The 21,134-nt window shown below is 48.9% G+C and overlaps 1 protein-coding gene across 1 annotated transcript in view; it reads right to left on the bottom strand.

The window, feature by feature from the left end:
- Window positions 1-21,134, bottom strand: part of SPAG17 (sperm associated antigen 17) — a 244,626-nt gene that overhangs the window by 116,081 nt on the left and 107,411 nt on the right. Inside the window, exons 11-14 of the mRNA XM_026657376.1 lie at window positions 20,963-21,100; window positions 20,757-20,870; window positions 17,916-18,066; window positions 16,112-16,342 (exon numbers count right to left, since the gene is read on the bottom strand). Of these exons, the coding sequence (XP_026513161.1) occupies window positions 16,112-16,342; window positions 17,916-18,066; window positions 20,757-20,870; window positions 20,963-21,100 (634 nt within the window). The remainder of the gene's footprint in view (window positions 1-16,111; window positions 16,343-17,915; window positions 18,067-20,756; window positions 20,871-20,962; window positions 21,101-21,134) is intronic.

Below are 21,134 nucleotides of genomic sequence, written 5' to 3'. Positions count from 1 at the left end.
CCATCCCCCTGATCCACCTGGCGTTGGTAGGTGACCGGCACCTCCTTGAGCCTGAAAGGTAGGACCAAGGACTTGTACAGCCCCAAAGGGGTGACAAAAGCAGGTTTCAACCTGGCATCTGGATCTAAAGGCATCTGCCAGTAGCCTTTGGTGAGATCCCTGGTCATGGGGTATCGAGACCCCCCCCAACTTGTCTAGGATCTCATCAGGCCTAGGTATGGGCAGGCACCATACATTGAAATTCTGTTAGGCCACACAGAATCAGATTGACCCATCTTTCCTGGGGACCAGCACCACGGGAGGGGCCCCCAGGGCTGGTGGATGGCTGGATCACCCCGAAAGCCAGCATGACCTCTCCCTCCAGGGCCTGGGCTGCGTTCCCAGTTACTCTAAATGGGGAACACCTGATGGGAGGGCCAGCTCCTGTCTCCACCCAGTGGACAGCTCGGTTAGTGAGCCCAGGCCGGTTGGAAAACAGCTGTTGGTACGAATGCAGCATCTCTCTGATCTCTGCCTGCTTGGCAGGGGCTAGCTGGTCAGAAAGGGAAATTTATTTCAGCAAGGGGCCGGCTCCTGTCTCTGGAAGAGACCCACCAGGGGATCTTCCCCTTTCTCCCACTGGCCACACATGGCCAGTACCAGCCTCTCCCTGTCACAGTACGGCTCCATGTTGACCTGCTCCCCTCGGTGGCTGAGTCTGGTTGGGCAGTTCCACCACATCATTCTCCTCATTCAGCTGCTTGTTCACCTTGAAGGGCCTGTCCCACGCAGCTTGCAGCTTATTTTTCCTCACCAGGATGAGAACCCTCACCTGGTCCCCGGTGCCATAGGCTGAGTGGTTGTACCAGACCTTCTGCCTCCCTTGGGCCCTGGCTAGGTTCTCCCTGGCCGGACCCATGAGCTCAACGAGCTTTTCCAGGAAAGTCAGTACATACTCCATCACTGATTCTCCATCAGGGGAAGTCTTCCCCTCCCATTCGTCCCTCACCAAGTCCAGGGCCACCTTCTGAAAAGGCTCCTCTATGACAGGCAGGTGTCTGAAGGCTGCTTTATCCTTGTCCTGGACCTTTTGCACCTCTGGACAAGGCAGCCCTGGTTAGCAGGTGTCTTGCCCTGGCTGTGGTTCCCCACACTTAGCTGGGGTCTCTAATCCTCCTGGGCTCAGCTTTGCCCCTGCTGTGCCAGTGAGGGCAGGCAGCGAGCCCACTGCTTTGCTCATAGCATCAGAGCCACCATGAGCCACCTCCCCCACGTGCAGGGGGGTAGGAAGTATCTCTCTGTCTCACTCAGCTCCAGAGCTCTGGTTACAGACAAGCAGGTATCCCGAGTTTAGCAGCTCCTCCCCCTGCCAGCCAGGTCATTTGCATTTTCACTGACCGCTTCAGTCTCAGCCAATTGGTTCCCTGGATTCAAATTCAAATCCTCGGCTGTTACAGGAGCAGGCCCTGGATCCTGTCCCAAAGAGACACAGTCATCCCCCAACAGGAGGTCACTGCCGATATCTTGGAGAACCCCAATTACCAGCCAGCCCAACCCCTCCTATGTCTGTGTAACACCGATAGACCCCAGTCATCAGCGGGTAGGATCGAACCGGGGACCTCTGGAGCTTAGTGCATGAGCCTCTACCGCATGAGCTAAAAGCCAACTGGCTGTTAGCTAAGGTTCCTTGTGGAATTGGCACCCCAGGGTCCATCCCCACTCACCCTTGGGTGGGTCCTTCTGCCTCTCAGCTCAGCCATCACCAGTGCATGCTGCCTCTGTCTCTCCTGCTGTTCTGCTTCATGCCTTCCCTGTCTCTCATGGTCCTCTGATTCCTTCGATCTCAGATCCAATTCCATCCATCTCAGATCCACCGACGGGGAACGCAGTGGAGACCCCCTGCTGGTCGGGGACATGGGTCTCCAGGACACCTGGCTGCTCCCAGCCTCTCTTGCGGCTCCAGCTGGGTCAGGAGCTGATGCGGGCCCTGGGGCTGCCTGGCTGCTCCCAGCCTCTCTCGCGCCCCCAGCTGGGTCAAGAATCAGTGCAGGCCCTGGGGCTGCCTGGCTGCTCCCAGCCTCTCTCATGGCCCCAGCTGGGTCAAGAACTGGCTCCTTAGAGCAATCTTCCTCTTCCAATTGAGCAATCAGCTGTGCCTTAGTGAGCTTTTCAATGCACAGCCCTCTCTCTCTGCACAGCTCTACAATGTCCTTCTTAAGGAGATGGTTATAGGCCATCTCCACACTGTTCTCAAGTGGTCATGGACTCATAGGCCTGTGCTGTCTCAGCTCCCTACGATCCCTGCGAGGAACCCCTTCAGTGCGACAGCCCTTCTCGGGGGTCCACTCTCTCTCGGGGTTAAGCCATAAGCTCCTCCACCTCCTGGAACTGCACCTCTCGGAGCCTTCAGCAGGCCCATCTCTCGCTAATCCCCCTTCGTTTTACTGCTCCCCAGTCACTTACTGCAGGATGCTCTGTCCACGGGGTGCAGTTTATCCCACTGCTCCCACCAGTTGTCACGGAATCACCCTTCCGAGCATGTCCTTTCCTCCTGGCCTAACCATTGAGCAGCCACGCCATGAGGTGGAGTGCCGCTAGGTTGCGGTGGAGGAGGTGGCCCTGGTCCTGGGAGAGCAGGTCCAGGCAGGATGGCAACGGTGGGGCGACTGCCAGGCTCGTGACAGTCCTGTACTAATGTTGCCTGGGCCATGCCAGGGCAACCAGGAGGACCTGGGCCCTGTCCGTTTTTACCTTCTCTAAGACCTTGCCAATCAGCAGGATCGGGGGGAAGGCATAGAGAAGCTGGCCCGACCAGGATAGGAGGAAGGCAACAGAGATGACGCCCACACCCAAACCCCCCTGGAGCAGAAGCGGGGAGACCGGCAGTTCTGCTGAGTCATGAACAGGTCCACCTGGGGAGTTCCCCACTCTTGGAAAATCCTGTGCACCATCTCTGGGTGTAGTGACCACTCATGCTGAGAGGAGAAGTCTCGGCTCAGGCGATCCGCCTGCGAGTTCCGGGCGCCTGGTAAGTGGTGGGCTTGTAGGCAAATGTCGTGGGCTATACAGAAGTCCCACAGCCTGAGGGCTTCCTGGCAGAGGACAGAGGAGCAGGCCCTGCCTTGCCTGTTGATGTAAAACATTGAGGCCGTGTTGTCCGTGAGAACCCTGACCACTCTGCCCTCCAGGTGCGAGTGGAAGGCCACGTATGCCAGACGGACTGCCCTGAGCTCCTTGACGTTTATATGCAGGGCAAGGTCCTGCGAAGACCACAGACCTTCGGTCTGAACATTCCCCACATGGGCTCCCCACCCCTGGTCCAATGCGTTGGACACCAGCTCCACTGATGGGGGCTTGCCCCTGAACGGAACCCCATGGAGCATGTTCCCCGGGGAGGACCACCATTGTAGGGAGATGATCACCGGTTCGGGCACAGTGAGGACTTTGTCCATCCTGTCTCTGGACTGGGAGAACACTGAGGCTAACCAGAGCTGGAGGGGCCTCATCCTGAGTCTGGCGTGGCGAACCACATATGTGCACGCCGACATGTGACCCAGGAGCTGGAGGCATACTCTGGCTGTGGTCACGGGGAACCTTGTGATTGTGTCGATTGAGTCCTTTTAGGGTCTTGAATCTGTCCGGTGGGAGGGAGGCCCTGACCGATGTTGCATCCAGGACTGCCCTGATAAACTCTATGCGCTGCACCGGGACTAACGTGGACTTGGTGTGGTTTACCAACGGGCCCAGGGTGGCACAAGTGGACAGGAGGAGCACCACGTGATCCCGCACCTGCGACCTGGAGCTGCGCTTGACCAGCCAGTCGTTGAGATAGGGGAAGATCTGAACCCCACGATGTCTGAGGTAGGCCGCCACCACAGACATGCACTTTGTGAACACCCTTGGAGCAGTGGACAGGCCAAACGGGAGGACCGTAAATTGGTAGTGTTCCTACCCAACCATGAAATGGAGGAAAGACCTGTGCCCCTCGAATAAATGAATGTGGAAGTACGTGTCCTGCAGATCAAGGGCGGCAAACCAGTCCCCGGGATCCAGGGAGGGGATGATGGAGGCCAGAGAGACCATGTGAAACTTGAGCTTTACCATGTACTGATTCAGGCCTCGCAGGTCCAAGATGGGCCTGAGCCCCCCTTTGGCCTTCAGGATAAGGAAATAACGGGAGTAGTACCCCTTGTGTCTGAACTCTGCTGGCACCACTTCCACACTCATAGGCCAAGGAGCCACCCCATCTCCTGCTCAAGCAGGGCCTCGTGAGGCGGGTCCCCCAGGAGGGACAGGGACGGAGGGTGATTGGGTGGGGTAGACGTAAACTGGAGGGTGTAGCCCTGGGAGACGGTGTTGAGGACCCAATGGTCCAAGGTCAGCCACGACCACTCCGGGAGAAAAGTACACAACTGGTTGGAGAAGGGAAGCTTTATTGCGGATGGATCCCTGGTATGAACTGGTAAGTCGCCCCTCGGCATCCCGTCAAAACTGACGTTTTCCGCCTGTTTGCCCTTGGAAGGCCCAGGCTGGGGGGCAGACCAGGACAGCCTCTGCGGGTGTTTCTTATAGTCCCATGACTTTTTACAAGGGGGCTCGTATTTAGAGTGGGTGGCCTGGGTGGGAGCCTGCTGAGGCTTAAACTTGGTCCTGGCTGGAGCCGGGACATAGAGGCGAAGTGTCTTAAGAGTTGTGTGGGAATCTTTCAGGCCGTGCAATTTCACGTCCGTCTGTTCTGCAAAGAGGGCCTTGCCATCGAACAGAAGGTCCTGCAAGGAGTTCTGTGCCTTGCTGGACAGCACAACAGGAGCCACAACGCCCTCCTCATGGACACCGCGGAGACCACAAACCTTGAAGCTGTATCTGCGGCATCCGACGCTGCCTGCAGGGTCACCCTGGCAGCCGCTGTACCCTCCTCCACCAGAGCTTTGAACTCCTTCTTGTCATGCTCCTGAAGGTAGTCCTCGAATTTAGACAGAGAGCCCCACAAATTGAACTCCTTTGTGGAGTGGGAGGGCCACCCTGCCCAGTGCCGAGGCTGAGAGGACACTGAAGAGGGAGTCAGAGGGTTCCTCCACATCCTCAGCTTGAAAGTTGAGGCTCGATGCCACCCTTTTCAACAGTTCCTGGTGGGTCTTAGAGTCCTCCTGCGGAACAGGTGGAGAAGGGGCCGTAACTGCCTCATCAGGGAAGGATGAGGATGGTGGTGCGGTACTCTGCGTACTCACCAGTGCCAGAGGTCCCACCACTTGGGGTGTGGAACCGGGGATAAACGCTCCACCGACTCCTTTCTGGGAGGCTGAGCTAGAAGGGCCAACAGTCTCTCCGAGACTCTGGCCACCAAGTGAGCCACCACCGGGGGCTGTGTCAGGGGCCACGGGGCCCATTGGTACCACGGTGCCGGCCAAGGAGCCTGGTGCCACTGCACCTGCTGTGGCACCAGCAAAGCGGGCTGTTCAGCCTGACTAGCCTGTCCCATTGACTGATGACTACGAAGGGAGGCCGAGCTGGCGTACGACCTGCCGCTGTTCTGGGACCGGGAGGAACAGTGGCATCGGGAACGGTGCCAACCACGAGACCGTGATCCCGGCCCGAAGGAGCGGGAGTACCGCCGGTAGCTGCTGCTCCGCGATCAGCCCCACATTGAGCTCTTCTTATAGCCCTTGTGTCTGGCTGTTCAAACTCAGTAGACAGCCACTCCACCTCCGCGCTCCACCCCGGCAGCAATTTCCCCCTCTTTGCTTCACAGATATTATGCAGGACACAGCAGGCAGCTATAACCATTGGGCTTTTTTTTCACTGAGATCCAATCTTGTGAGTAGACAATGCCAGCATCCCTTCAATCTACCAAAAGCACATTCAACTGTCATTCTTCACCTGCTGAGCTGGTAGTTAAATCGTTTCTTGGTGCTGTCAAGGTGGCCAGTGTACAGCTTCATGAGCCAGGGGAGCAAGGGGTAGGCTGGGTCGCCCATGATCGCTACTGACATTTCAATATTCCCAATGGCAAGAGGAGGTTACTTACCTATAACTGGAGGTTCTTTGAGATGTGTGGTCCCTATCCGCATTCCACTGAGGGTTTACGCATGCGCACCATGCATCCGGAGCTGGAGATTTTTCAAGTAGTAATGTCCGTTGGTCTGCGCATGCACCCTTGGCTTACCTCATGGTTTCATCAGAGGTGCTAAAGGGTGGGGTGGACTGACCACATCTCCAGTTCCTATTCCACTGCAAATCCAAGAGATCTGCAGCCGAGAGCAAGGAGGGCAGGAAGTGGAATACAGATAGGGAACATACATCTTGAAGAACCTCGAGTTACAGGTAAGTAATCTCCTCTTCTTCAAGTGATGATCCTTATTGTATTCCACTGAGGGCGATTAACAAGCAGTACCTAAGTTGGAGGAGGGTGAAAAAGGTGAGGATGGAATGGTTGAGTGGAGGACAGCTGCGCCAAATGCATCCGTTGCAGAGTCCTTCAACAAGGCATAATGCCTCACAAAGATATATACTGAACTCCACATGGCCGCTCTACGTATGTCCCAAAACAGCACATCATGGAGAGTGGCTGCGGTTGAAGCCTGGGCTCTCATGAAATGGGCCCTCACTCGAGGGGATGGAGGCACTCCCAACAACTGATAGCATAGTGTATCTCCCCCATTGGAGATTCTTTGTAGAGATTGCCTGTCCCTTAACCCTCTTGGATATTGTGACAAACAATCTAGGAGATTTCCTGACCAGTCTTGTCCTCTGCATGTAGAAGGCCAAGGCCCAACAGCTGTCGAGGGAGTGAAGTTGTCACTCCTATTCCAAGGTGTGAGGTTTCAGAAAGAAAATGGGTAAGTGGATGGTTTGATTGATATAAAACTGGGATATGACCTTTGGCAGAAACTTGGGATGCAGGGAGACTTTATCCTTATGGAAAGTGATGAAAGGTGGGTCTGCCATCATGGCCCCAGGTTCACCTACCCTTCTTGCCAAACTGGTAGCCACAAGGAAGGTGACTTTCATGGAAAGGAGGGACATATAGCAGGAAGCTAGCAGCTCAAAGACCTGTTTCATTAGTGCCAGCAGAATTAGGTTAAGGTCCCATTGGGGGGCAATAGGTTGTACTGGTGGGAAGGTTCTGATGAGGACCTTCCAAAACCTAGCAGTCAATGGGTGTGTAAACGTGGAGTGTCCTTCCATTGGAGGTGGGGTGGAAAGTGCTAACTGCTGCTAGATGGTCCTTGAAAGAGTTGAGGGCGAGACCCGATGCCTTCAAGGACAGGAGGTCATTCAAAAGAAGGGGAATCTCCACCTGTTCTGGGGAAAGCCCTTTCTGTTGGGCCCAGGAGGCAAAGCAGTTCCACTTGGCCTGGTCAGAACGCCGAATGGACTCCTTCCTGCTGCTCGAGAGGATGTCTTGCACTTCTGATAAACACACCTGTTGTAGAGAAGATGCCCATCCAAATACCATGCTCTGAAGTGAAGTGTCTGTGGATCAGAATGTTTAATCTTGCTGCTGTGTTGAGTCAGTAGCTCAGGGAAAGCGGGGATGGGAAGTGGAGGGTAAGCTGACATGTGGAGAAGGTTGGGAAACCAGAACTGTCTGCGTCCGAGTGGGGCAATCAGGATGACTGTTGCTCTATCCCACCTGATCTTGTGGAGTACTCATGGCAGGAGTGGTAGAGGGCAGAAGGTGTAGCTGATATTGTCTGACCAGTGGAGAATGAATGCACCACCCTGTGAGTGGGGACCAATACCTCCCCTGGAGCAGTACGTGCTGCACTTGTTGACGGGGGAGGTGAAGAGTCCCTGGTTGGAGTCCCCCATTGGTTGAAGATGTTGCTTACTGCGCGGTCATGGAATTCGCAATCATGATCGGTCATGAATCGTCGGCTGAGTGAGTCTGCAATTACGTTCTAAGTCCCGGAAGATAGGCTGCAGATAACAGGATCTTGTGGGCAATGCACCAATTCCATAGATTGTCTGCCTCCACACACAAAGCAGTTGAATTCGTGCCCCCTTGTTTGTTGATGTAGTAAATGGTGGTGGCATTCTCCGACATGATAAGAACATGATGGGAGCGAATGGATGGGAGAAATGCTTGGCATGCCTTCTTTACAGTCCTGAGTTCCAGAATGTTGATGTGCATCCTGGATTCCCAAGGGGTTCATGCTATCTCCCATGTGTGCTCCCCATCCTATGAGGGACACATCGGTGATGACTGTCTTGTCTGAGGAGGATGGGAGAAAGGGGACCCCCAAACACACTTGTTGTGGGTCCGTCCAACACTGGAGGAAAGAGAATACCTCAGGAGGAACCGTCAGAACCAGGTATATGGCATGGCACACAGTTGAGTAAACTCTCTGGAGCCACATCTGGAGGTAGTGAAGGCAGAAGTGAGTGAAGGTGGTGACGTATATGCACAAGACCACATGGCCAAGGAGGGATAGGCAAGTCCTGGCCTGAAAAGGACTGTTACTGCTCAGTGAAGTGGTTATGTGGTTGTCCCTCCCTATCAGGCTTGGAGGGAGGCCACTCTACCTTACTATGCCAAACAGCAAGCAGACAATTAGCAGGCTAGCGCTCTGGCCCTCTGGTCAGGGTACAGCAGGCAGTAACCTGACTGGGGCAGGCAGTCTGTAGCTCTGGCCCTCTGAGTAGGGCAGAGTAACAGGGAGTCTTTAGCTGAAGCCTCCTGGATGGGGCAGACAGCAATTGACACAGTCTGGGGGCTCTGACCCTCGGGCAGGGCAGAGCAAGGAGCAGTCTTTAGCTTCAGCTTTCGGGCAGGAGCAGACAGCAATTACAGTCTCGGGGCCCGCAGCTTCCTGGCTGGGGCAAGCCACAAAACAAGGCACAGGCCTGCTGGCCTAGGGTAAGTAATCCACCTCCCCAGGAGTGGGGTTGGTGACAGGAGGGCAGGGAGAGCCAGGCCAACCCTACTCCACCATGTCCCTGCCCCAGGCCCTAGCAGTGGTGGGTGGTCCCGCCAAGGGGAAGTCATCAAAACATGATGACTCGTTTCCTAGCAACACAACCGGCCTAATGTCTGCTTCCTCTGGACTACTTCCTACTGCCCTTCCTTGGCATGGCTCCGTAGTTCATGGGTCCTCAATCTCTTCAGGATAAACAGCGGACAGCAGTCCCAGCAACACCTCTACACAGCTGGTCTCCTCTGGGGGCATGGCGCTGCACCGCTCGGTCACTGGGCGGGAGTTCGGCAAGAAGGCAGGGACATATGCCTCCTTCCCTGGCTCTGGCTCAACTGAGCTGGAAGGCCTGCCTTTTATACTTCCTGTCCTGCCCCTCTGCTTCTGGCTAGCTTGGCTCCATCCACTGGGAGGGGATGAGGTATGGGGGGAGGGATAGCTCAGTGGTTTGAGCATTGGCCTGCTAAATCCAGGGTTGTGAGTTCAATCCTTGAGGGGGCCATTTAGGGATATGGGGCAAAAATCTGTTGGATGATTTAATTGGGGATTGGTCCTGCTTTAAGCAGGGGGTTGGACTAGATGATCTCCTGAGGTCCCTTCCAACCCTGATATCTATGGGGCCTATTCCTATCTATTCCTCTCCATCAGGTTAAGAGGGTGGCCACTCTGCCTCTCTACACTCAGGCTACAAGTTAGGGTGACCAGATGTCCCGATTTTATAGGGACAGTCCCGATTTTGGGGTCTTTTTCTTATATAGGCTCCTATTACTCCCACACCCTGTCCCGATTTTTTGCATTTGCTGTCTGGTCACCCTACTACAAGTTCTGGCAGAGACTTGAATCTGCTCATGCTGTGACTGAGTTGATGGAGGCCCCTATAAAGTCTAGGAACCGTGTGGGGTCCAAAGTTGATTTTTCGACATTGATACTGACTCTGAGGGAGGAAAGGAGTCTGAGCAACATGGAGGTTGAAATCCAGGCTTTTTCTCTGGACTGCACTACCAGGAGCCAGTTGTCAAGATAGGGGAATACAAGGACCCCATAACGCTTGAGGTAGGCTGCCATGACAGAGAAAACTTTGGTGAAGGGAGCAGTGGTGAGTCCAAATGGCAGGACCCTGTATTGAAAGTGCTGAGGGCCTATTTTAAACCTCAGGAACCATCTGTGGGCCGGATGGACGTCTATGTGAAAATAAGCATCCTGCATATCAAAAGCCATGTGCCTTCTTCTAATGATGGCTGCTAAGGTGACCACATGAAACGGGTTTGCAGATGAAGCGATTGAGACAATGGAGATCCAGGATTGGTCTCCACCCGCCCTTCATTTTGGGTATCAGGAAGTAAGCTGAATTGAACCCCATCCCTTGATAGTCTGGAAGAACCCACTCTATCACACCTCTTTGTAGTAAGGAGTCCACCTCCAGGGCGAGGATGCTGTTGTGAGAGTGGTCCCTGAGGAGGGATCAGGGAGAGGGTTGTGGATGAGGTAGCATAATGAACTCAATCGTATAGCCATAGTGGATGACATTTACCACTGATTTGTCTTTTGTTATTGGACTCCAAGCTGGTAAAAAGAGTGCTAGACAACCCCCGAAGTGGGTGGGGTGGTTGTGTGGCAGCAGGCAAGGTGGTTGACAGCATGCTAGGGTTCCTCAGAAATACCTCTTCTGGGGGGGAGTTGCATTTGGGAGGAGGAAGACTTCGAGGGTGGTCCTGGAGGATGTGATCTTTGAGTCATCTGACACTTCCTTGATGGTTCATAAGGCTGTTGATGGAAAAAATGGGAGGTTCTGTAATGCTGTGTGGGCTGCAGGCAGTAGAACTTGTGTTTTGGTGCCAGTGTGTAAATACCCAAGGAAGAGTGTAGCTCTCGAATCCTTGAGGGTGTGGAGGGAATAGTCCGTTTTCTGGTTGAAAAGACAGGATTCATCAAATGGGAGGTCTTCGATGGTATTTTGTACCTCCCTGGGAAAACCAGTGGAATGGAGCCACAACTGCCTCCTTATGCCAATGCCTGTGGCCATTGAGCACGATGAGGTTTCTGTTGTGAGGGCATCACTACCAGCTTCCCCTCCTCAGTTATTCACTGGAAGCGGGCCCGGTCCAGTTGCATCAGTTTCTCGACAAGTCCTCCAATTTGCTGTAATTCAGGAAATCGGATCCAGCAAAGAATGCCTGATAATGCAAAATCCTGAATTGAAGGTTGGCTGAAGAAAAGATTTTGCAGCCTAAAAGGTCCAGTCCTTTTTGCAGCCCTTTTGCAGCCTAAAAGCTCCTTGCCCTCCCTGTCAGGTGGGGTGAAGTGTGGCTACTGTTGCCTCACCTGTTCCATTGCTGCCTGGGCCACAAGTGAATTGGGAGGTGAGAGTGAGAGTACTATGTACTCAGAGTCCTTGGCTGGTATATAGTATCTTTTTTCTGCCCCTTTGATGTAAGTGTACATGTGGCCAACATATGCCAAACTGTGTGAGCTGGCTCGATGATGGCATAGTTGATTGGGAGAGCGACTGTGGTTGGCCTCGGTGAGTGAAGTATATCCAGCAGCTTTTGCTGAGTGTCTTGGATCTTCTCCAGGGGAATGTGAAGTTCTCCAGGCAGTCTATGCAAGAAATCCTGGAATTGGCGGTAGTCATCAGGAGATGGGGGGGGATGTTGAAGCTACTGCCACATCAGGAGAGGATGATGGTTATCTCTCCTGTTCCGGTGGTATTGTTGGATCCGGTCTGAGGAGCTCATCTTCCATTACTGGTTCAGAGCGTCTACTCGAAGGCACCCAAGATGGTGAAATAGGTGAAACCTCCTTTATAGAATGGATGGGTTCCGAGGGAGAGTATTGGGGCCAGGATCCCCAATAGGGCCAGGAGGATGGATCTGATGGGTGCTGAAGAGGCCCCATGGCACAGGAAATCAGTGGCTCTGCAGCAGCTGGAATGGAGGATACTGGCATGATGTAGAAGGCCTCTGTTGGTACTCATAGTGGCAGGAAGGGATGGACGGTCCCTGATCCTCATCTGAGTCCTCCAAAGATGAAAACTCGGAGACCTGTTCCATCAGCAGTACTGTTGGAGCGAGTGGAAGTGTGTATACTGCCAGAGTGGGGGTGAAGAGTGCTTCAGATGTGGCGTGTCTGGTGTCGTATATAGTGTCTCCCTGGAAGTAAAAGGCCCTAGAAGTTGTGGGGACCATGGCTTTCCCAGCTAAACACTTCCTGGGGTTATAGTGCTTTTCCTGACCTCCCCAGAATCAAGGGCAATTTCTCAGTCCCCGGAAGCGAAGCGGTGATCTTTCCCGGAATGGATGGCTCTCTGGTTCTGAGGGATGACGATGTTGACTGTGTGTACAAATCTGCACTCAGTACTGGCGGATCCATTGATTTATGAAGCTTCTTTTTGTGTTTGTGCGCTTTAGGGTCTGCTTCATTCCCATGACTGGAACTCATGGAAGGGGTCTCTCCCTTCTTAGCTTAGAGGAAGCCTTACTGCCATGCTTATGTGCGTGCTTCTTTACTTCCCGACTAGGCCCTGGCGCGAGGTCCATAGTGGTGGTACTGCTGATGCTGGCCTTGGACTGCACCAACTATGCATGCGCAAAAGCGAAATGACTGTGGCATCTTCATGCTGACATACCTTGCGATGGCTAAAGTTTGTAGTTTAGACATACCCTGAGTCTAATTGATCTAATTTAAAATACTTCACACATCATCTCTGATTTTGGCTTTCACTCTCTGGTCACTATTAAAGCTGCTAAGACTGAACAGGAATTGGACTTCATGGGAGCCTGATTCAGCAAGGTAATTGTGCATGTGCATTGACTTTACTGGGACTACTTGAATTCTAAAGTTAGGCACATGCTTAAGTACTTTGCTGAATCAGGGCTAGAGTTCACTATTCCAGTTGAGTAGTGGAAGCCTTTCCTGATTGACCTGTACAGATGTTCTGAAAATGGTTACACCAACAACCAATGCAGACTGGGTTAAATCCTAATCCCACTGACATCAGTGGGATTAGGATTTAGTCCAGTCTGTATTGGTTATTGGCAGGGCCATCCCTAGGTAAAAACACTCCTTGCCAGAGGGTGTTGTGAAGGCCAATACTATAACGGGGTTCAGAGGGGAGCTAGATAGATACATGGAAGATAGGTCCATCAATGGCTATTTGCCAGGATGGGCAGGTATGGTGTCCCTAGCCTCTGTTTGCCATAAACTAGGATTGGGTGACAGGGCATGGATCACTTGATGATAACCTGTCTGTTCATTCCCTTTGGGGCACCTGCCATTGGCCACTGTCAGAGGACAGGATACTGGGCTTGATGGACCTTTGGTCTGACCCAGTATGGCCGTTCTTATGTTCTAGGTATACACAGTATACGCGGCTGCGTAGGACACCTGGAAATTTGGGGCACCACTGGGTCTTAGTGTCCACTCTCCCGGCTATTCCTATCCCTGTTCTGACCCTTCCTGCAGGCTCCCACAGCTAGCTGCAGCAGCCTGGTGACTCTTACTCCGGAGGAGATCTAGTAACTTAAAAGTGAAAAAGCCTTCCAGCCTGCCAGACCTATTAGCACAACACTGAAACTGTTAAAGAGCCATTCAAGTGGTAATGAAGCCATTTAACAGGCATTTGCCAACCCCCAGGTATAGACCAGGGCCGGCTCTAACTTTTTTGCCGCCCCAAGCACGTGCTTGGTTGCCTGGTGCCTGGAGCCGGCCCTGGTATAGACTGTCAGTTTCTAAATTTACTGACAAAAACACTTGTGCATTACTGTAATATTTACTCAGAACATGTTAGTCTACAGGACCTTAGTTTAACATTTGCTTTAAAAATATTTCATTAGTGAGTTGGTGAAGATTATAAAATCACATCTCTAAAAAATCCTTGCACAGATTTTTAGATGAACAATCATCTTTAGCCTTAAATGCTTGGATCTTCAGACATAGTTTTTTAAATAAATCCTTCAAAAGACCACCATTATCTAAAATACACCTTTTAATTTTAATTACTATAGTAAAAAAAACTTGCTTCCAAAGTCTTCCTGTCCTTTCTGTTCATCCCTTTCTCCCTTCACCCACTGTTGAAGAGAGCCCTTAAAGGGACAACACCCCTTTCCTGCCAGATAGCTGGACACAGTTTCCCATTCTTTACTTCTAACTATCTGATGAACTAATTTTAAGAGAACCCTCCAGCAAAATCAGAACCTAGTAAGATATAAAATCCTTTGTTATGCCTAAAATCTTTCGATACATATTTTTAAGTTGGTGAAATTTCATAAACATGTCTTTTGTTATGGAGATCACACAAAGTAAATCAGTGTCCCCTTTTTCTAAAAGCAATGGACATTGTTATGAACACACTAAACCTCTGTGACTGATTAATTTAAAATAATGTCTTTGTTTCAGTGAGTTAAATATGTAATAATCTGGAATGATTACTTTATGAAGGTTTAAGAGTATATTTAAAATATAAAATCAGCTTAGAAATACTGATTAAGAAAATGTAAAACAGAGAAGAGCTGCATCATGTATTCCATAATATTTAATGTTGTATTCAGCAAGACAGCTGACTCGCCCTTACTACAAAGTTTTTGCAAATAAATCTCTGACAAACTTCAGGGCATATAAAAAAACCTGTGACTGACATTTTTTATTCCCAAGTTTAGTGCTTTTGATTAGGTACCTTCTGCATGTCAAGTCTTCACCATCTGGCATGCAGTGGAAAACATGCTCCATTTTCTTTAGAAAGAAATTGCAGAAGAGTGTTTTTTTCAAATGTCATTTGCTTCATTTGGGATCAGGGATTTGGCTGGAAGGCGGTGAGCAAGGTGGGGGAGGGAAGAGAGGAGGAAGACAGTGGGAAAGGGTGGGGCCGGTGGTGGGGCAGGAGTAGAGGATGGGTAGAGCCACAGGCAGAAGAGGTGGGCTGGGGAGCTAGCCTCCCCAAGTGGCAGCTTCACTCACTGCCCATGACAGCAAGTAAGAGCGGGTTGGCTTCCGCACACACAGTGTGCACTGCAGTCTCCTTAGGCAGGGACCGTATTCATAGAGCCAAATGCGCTGGCGCCGTGCATTCTGCACGAAGGAGAGGGTATTGGGGTCTCTGCGGGGAACTGTGACTCTCCACCGCCGTGAGGCGGGCCGGGCGTCTCGGTATCTTTTGCTGCCTCGTCCCTCCTCCCCCACGGGCTGCGAGCCCGGATTGACGTCGGGCATAGGGGCACCAGTTTAATAATACTGCATAGGGCCCCATAAATCCTAAGGATGGCCCAGGTTATTGGCACAAACCAGCAGTCCTCAAACTGTGGGTCGGGAAGTGGCTTAGACTTGCTGGGGCCCAAGGCCAGATTACAGGCCCCCTGCCTGGGGCTGAAGCCCTTGGGCTTCGGCTTTGGCTCCCTGGCCTGGGGCAGTTGGGCTTTGGCCCCTCCCGCCCCTACCGGGGTGGCGGGGCTTGGGTGGGCTTTGGTCCTCCCTCCTGAGGTCCTGTAGTAATTTTTGTTATCAGAAGGAGGTCGCGGTGCAATAAAGTTTGAGAACCTCTGGTATAAACATACTTCAATGAGGTTAAGATTTGGCCCATTGTCAGAAATTGCAGAGAGACTATTGTATCTAAAATGTAATCTGTCCATATTCAGTTAAAAGTAGTAAATTATATTCTTTTCATTGTATTGCTTATAATCATTTGTATATACCCACTACTATTATCAAAGTTTCAAAATTACTATTTTAGTTACATAAGATAAAAGGCAGTGTTTTATATACTTTATGAATAGTATTTCTGAAACACTTAAGAAGAGTGAAACTTTGAAATAGTTGCCAAATCCTATATTATATTGTGTTGTATAAATATGTTTAAAACAACTATTTAATGGTATGATTTCAATGTTTAATTTCTCTAAAATATACTTTTATATCAGAAGCTATAAAATAGTTTTCTAATATCTGCTATGCAGAGCTGTTTTACATAGATACTACTTTTAAAGACTTGTTTAAATAAACTATTTAATTGTCATACAAAATGCCCAGTTTATGTCATTATCCAGCATTCCTACTTGATGAATGGATGAATGGAATGTAGAGTACTTGATGACCAAATGGTTCCTAAAACAGGAGAATAATCACATCCCAGTAATAATAAATAATTCTGAACTAATGTAAAAGAAAAGGACTCTAGTGAATAGCATGTTTAAATTCTTTAGATATAATGCTGATAGATGCCCTGTTACCTGAGCCATTGGGAGTTTTCTCATCAAACAGGTTTTCCACCATCGATAGATGTCTCAGATGTCTTGCAAACCTGGCCGGATTATCCCATGGAATATAAGATACTTCATAATCACCTCCAAGCATCAACCCTGAGCCCTCCAGGAGGCCAGAATCATCCACCCCAGTCAGCCGCAGGCTTTCAAAAGTAAACACTTTGAAGGTTCTTTCTACTTCAGCCCAACTCAAGAGTTCTGGAAGAGAATTAAAACCATACACAGAAATTGTCCTTACATTCCAGGGAAAGGTAAATAGAAGACTGACCAGGTATATTGTCCTTGGCATTGCTATTAAGGCTGCCAACAAGGGGGCTAACGGTGATGGTAATTTCAGTAATGATCGATGGACCGATCAGATGGTGGTCAGACGTGTGTCTTATGACTACGACTCTACCAAATTCACAGCCATGAAAAATGCATCACAGACCATGAAATCTGGTCTGAAATCTGGTCTTCTGTGTGCTTTTACCATATACTAGACAGATTTCACAGGGGAGACAAGAGTTTCTCAAATTGGGGGTCCTGACCCAAAAGGGAGTGGCAGGAGGGTCACGAGGTTATTTTAGGGGGGATTGTGGTATTGTGCAGAAGTAAGGTTAGCAATACCATACCATGCCACCCTTGCTTCTGCTCTGCTGCCTTCAGAGCTGGGCGACCAGAGAGTGGTGGCTGCTGACTGAGGGCCCAGCTCTGCAGGCAGCAGCGCAGAAGTAAGGGTGGCAATATCATACCATGCCATCCTCTTCTGTGCTGCTGCTGACAGAGACTCTCCAGCTTTCCTGCTCTGAAGGCAGCCACCGCCTGCAGCAGCGCAGAAGTAAAGGTAGCAGTACCACAACCTCCCCTACAATAACCTTGCAACCCCCCCTCCCTGAACTCCTTTTAGGGTCAGGACCACTACAATTATAACACCATGAAATTTTAGATTTAAATAGCTGAAATCATGAAATTTACTATTTTAAAAATCCTATGAGCGTGAAATTGACCAAAATGGACCATGAATTTGGTAGGGCCCTACTTATGACAGTAAAGAAGGAATTGAAGGGGTTTGGATGCTCATTACTAAATGTACCCTTAGACTGAACATTCAGACTCACTAGAAGGCATTTATGTAGCCCTTCTAACTGTTTTACAGTGTGAACCAACTAGGTACACACATTACAAGAATGGGGAATTGCAGAGACAATTCTTGATGGAGAAGTGACCTTATCATGACAACCAGAAAATGTGACTATTGTAGATACAACAGTACTATTAACATGGGCAGCTCAAAGAAAACACAATGAGAAAACCATGTTTTTTTCCCCAAGTAATCCTCTCAATCCAAGACAAATCTCTTTTCTCAATCAAAAGGTTCTTTGTAAACAAATACATTATATATCTCAGTGGTTCCCAATATTTGTTCTGTGCACTAGAACCAGAACTAGTAATTTGTGTGACTGATATTCTTGTCCCAACTTAATACCGAGTTTATGTGCTCGGGTGAGTCCTGACATGCTGCTAATGCATAGTTGTCAATCTCACAGTCTCTAACATGCAGTGTAACCTAGTCTGCTCATAACCATGAAATTGTGGTTTGGTGTTAGGCCAAACTCCATGATAGGTTAGGATGGACACAAGTATATGAAAGGTGGTAAATACTGGCTGATACAGTGAAGGTCTTAGTTGGGTAAATTGAGACAATGGCCCCCCAAAAGTGGGTTCCAACTATATCATAGAAGTTTGTCAACAAAGAATGAAATAATATTAATAAAAAAAATCAATTTACCACTGGTGCAATAATGCATGAGCTCATGAACTCTGGCCAAGCGTTTAGTGTTGTTTCCAGGTGGAGGAAGGGGGAATTGAAGAAGTTCCACCAGTGGCAGCTTGTCCATCATATCCTGTTCAATCTTTTCTGGGTTTAAGCCCCCTTGGATCTGAAGCAAAGAGCAATAAGGAGAACAGCTAAGTAAACTTTCACAAAAAAGGGATTTTTCATTTAAATAACTAAGGTTCCAGTTCAGCACACAATTCCCCCCTCCCCAACCCCCCTCTCCCTCCCCCACACATATGCTTTACTTTACTTTGAAGTCAATGAAATTTAAGCATATGCTTAAAATTGAGTATATACTCAAAGTGCTTTGCTGAATCAGTGCCTTTATGGGAAAGATGAAATCAGTTATTGTTTACTTTCCTCACTGGGGGGGAGTGAATATATACCAGAAGAAAAAGAGAATAATTTAAGAAGGCACAATTAACTGATATTTGCTAAAGATCACAAAATTATTTGCCATTTAGCCAGAATCTGAAAATTTCACAGAATATAGAAAATATGTATTGATTTAGTCAGTTAGACTGCAAAGGATGCTTTTGTATTAGCCTTTCCCTTCCGCATTGTGATGGGTTCAGTCACAGAGACCCCCTTGGGACAGTCACCTGATGTGCTAAGACTACCTCTGAGCCCATTTTCTCTGCCCGTTTGGGCCTCCATAAACCTGTCTTGTTGAGCCAGATATGCTAATCTGCTGCAACACAGACCCAGGGACTGACCCATTCCTCCAAAGCTGCAGACTTAACTGAAAATGGCTTAGCAAGTGCTCCTGTCTCTAGCACCCAGACACCCAGTTCCCAATGGGATCCAAACCCCAAATGAATCCATTTTACTCTGTATAAAGCGTATACAGGGTAAACTCATAAATTGTCCGCCCTCTATAACACTGGTAGAGAGATATGCACAGCTGTTTTCTCCCCCAGGTATTAATTACTTCTTTGTGTTAATTAATAAGCAAAAGTGATTTTATTAAATATAAAAAGTAGGATTTAAGTGGTTTCAAGTAATAACAGACAGAACAAAGTAAGTTACCAAGCAAAATAAAACAAAACACGCAAGTCTAAGCCTAATACATTAAGAAACTGAATACAGGTAAATCTCATGCTCAGAGATGTTCCAATAAACTTCTTTCACAGACTAGACTCCTTTCTAGTCTGGGCCCGATCCTTTCCTCTGATCCAGACCTTGTTAGTTCCAGCAGGCATCTTAGGTGAAATTCCCCTGGAGTCAGGGGATTCCACATGACTGGGACCACCCTTGTCCTGCTCCACCCCCTTTTACAGCTTTGGCACAAGGCGAGAATCCTTTGTCTCTCTGGGTTCTCACCCCTCCTTCTAAATGGAAAAGCACCAGGTTTAAGATGGATTCCAGTACCAAGTGACATGGTGACATGTCCTGTGAGACCCCTACTCTCCATTCTATCTGGCCTGACTCACAGGAACACAGGAAGTCTTACACATAAACAGAGGCATTTACAACCAATTGTCTTGGTTAATGGGAGCCATCAAGATTCCAAGCCACCATTAATGGCCCACACTTTGCATAGTTACAATAGTTCAGAGTAATACTTCATATTTCTAGCTTCAGATACAAGAATGATACATTCATACAAATAGGATGAACACACTCAGTAGATTATAAGCTATGTAATGATACCTTACAAGAGACCTTTTGCATAAAGCATATTCCAGTTACATTATATTTACACTCATAAGCATATTTCCATAAACATATGGAGTGCAACGTCTCACACATATTCTTAGTTAGTCTATATTACTGTCCATAGTCATTATAATCAAGAAATCATACAACTCACTGATGGTCTTTGACAGCAGTGTTATGATGGATTTAAAGAACTGTACTGGCTTGAGGTTTCCTTACTTTGTTCAGTTTTGCTTTTTCTTATTTTTATTATTACAGTCCCTGTCTTCTGTGTTACTTTTATTACATTTTTCCTCTATCATATCTCCCAAACCTGTTCCTTCTTCTTTCATCCTTAATACCTACATTTTTCATGCCTTGGTCAACTCCTGCATTAACTAGTGCAACTTCCTCCTCTCTAACCTCCTGAAATCTAGATGGCTGCCCAAAAGTCTATCCAACATGCTTCTGTTAAAATCATCTTCCCGACCCACCACTCAACCATGTCATCCTCCTTCTACTTGAAACCCTTTATTGCCTTACAAGTTTCATCTGCATCGAACTTTTTACTCTAATTTTACTCTACACTTCTGCCTACATCATGTCTAGATAACTCCTGCTGCCTTACATGAGCGCTACACTCTGCACACCTTGATGCACTCTGGTGTTCTTCTCCCATAAACAGCTCTGTGCCTTCTTGTGCACTGCCCCCTGTGTCTGTCCCAACCTCTCTAATTTATTCCATTTTAGTTGCTACACCACACTCATCATTTAGAAACTCTAGTTTCTTCAGAATAATAATCCCCTAGCTCAGTGGTGGTCCAAAGTGAAGCCCACAGAGTTCTACAATGTATCCCATGTCATCATTTATATGGAAATGCAGTCATGAAAGCTAAATGTCCACATAAGCACTGTGGCCAGGCCACTCAGATCAATATGGTATATTGCATGCTGGGACCTGTAGTCTCCATGGGTGGCTGCAATCTGCTCCATTTTAAGCAAATTAAGTACAGCCTTTGGATTCCTGGAAAGTGGCTAATGTGACCATGAGGTGGGCAAAGTTTGGGTTCTCCTAGTCTACCTTCTAAAAGAAGCATTCTAAGTTAAAGTCCCCTCTGTAGATTTTAAGACTGTTGATATAAGACAGTATTGTACCTTTAGCAGGTGTAGCCTCTGAGACAAAATATCATGATAGTTTAATAGAAGAGGCCATTTGGGGACCACAGTCTTTTCTTCATTGTCATTAGGGAAAAAGGAGTTGTAGAGATTCTATTAAACAAGAAAAGAGCACATGCATTAAAAATTAATACACATTTTTATTTAGCAATCAAGGCAGTCTGAAGGGAAAAGACAATACAAACCTTTTTTTCACTCTCAGAGAGGGCAAGAGAGGGAAGGATTGAGACTATATGCTCTGCAAGGCTATGATCCAGCCCATCTGCTAGTGGTTCTGGGACCACCGGACTTGGTGGTGTAAGACCTTCTTCAGTTGCAATGACCTACCAAACAGAAAACATGTTAGATGTCATTATA

This window comes from Terrapene carolina, unplaced genomic scaffold, assembly GCF_002925995.2.
Source record: "Terrapene carolina triunguis isolate 2854851 unplaced genomic scaffold, T_m_triunguis-2.0 Scaffold242, whole genome shotgun sequence".
NCBI lineage: Eukaryota > Metazoa > Chordata > Testudines > Emydidae > Terrapene > Terrapene triunguis.
This window is presented reverse-complemented; position numbering and strand designations above follow the sequence as displayed.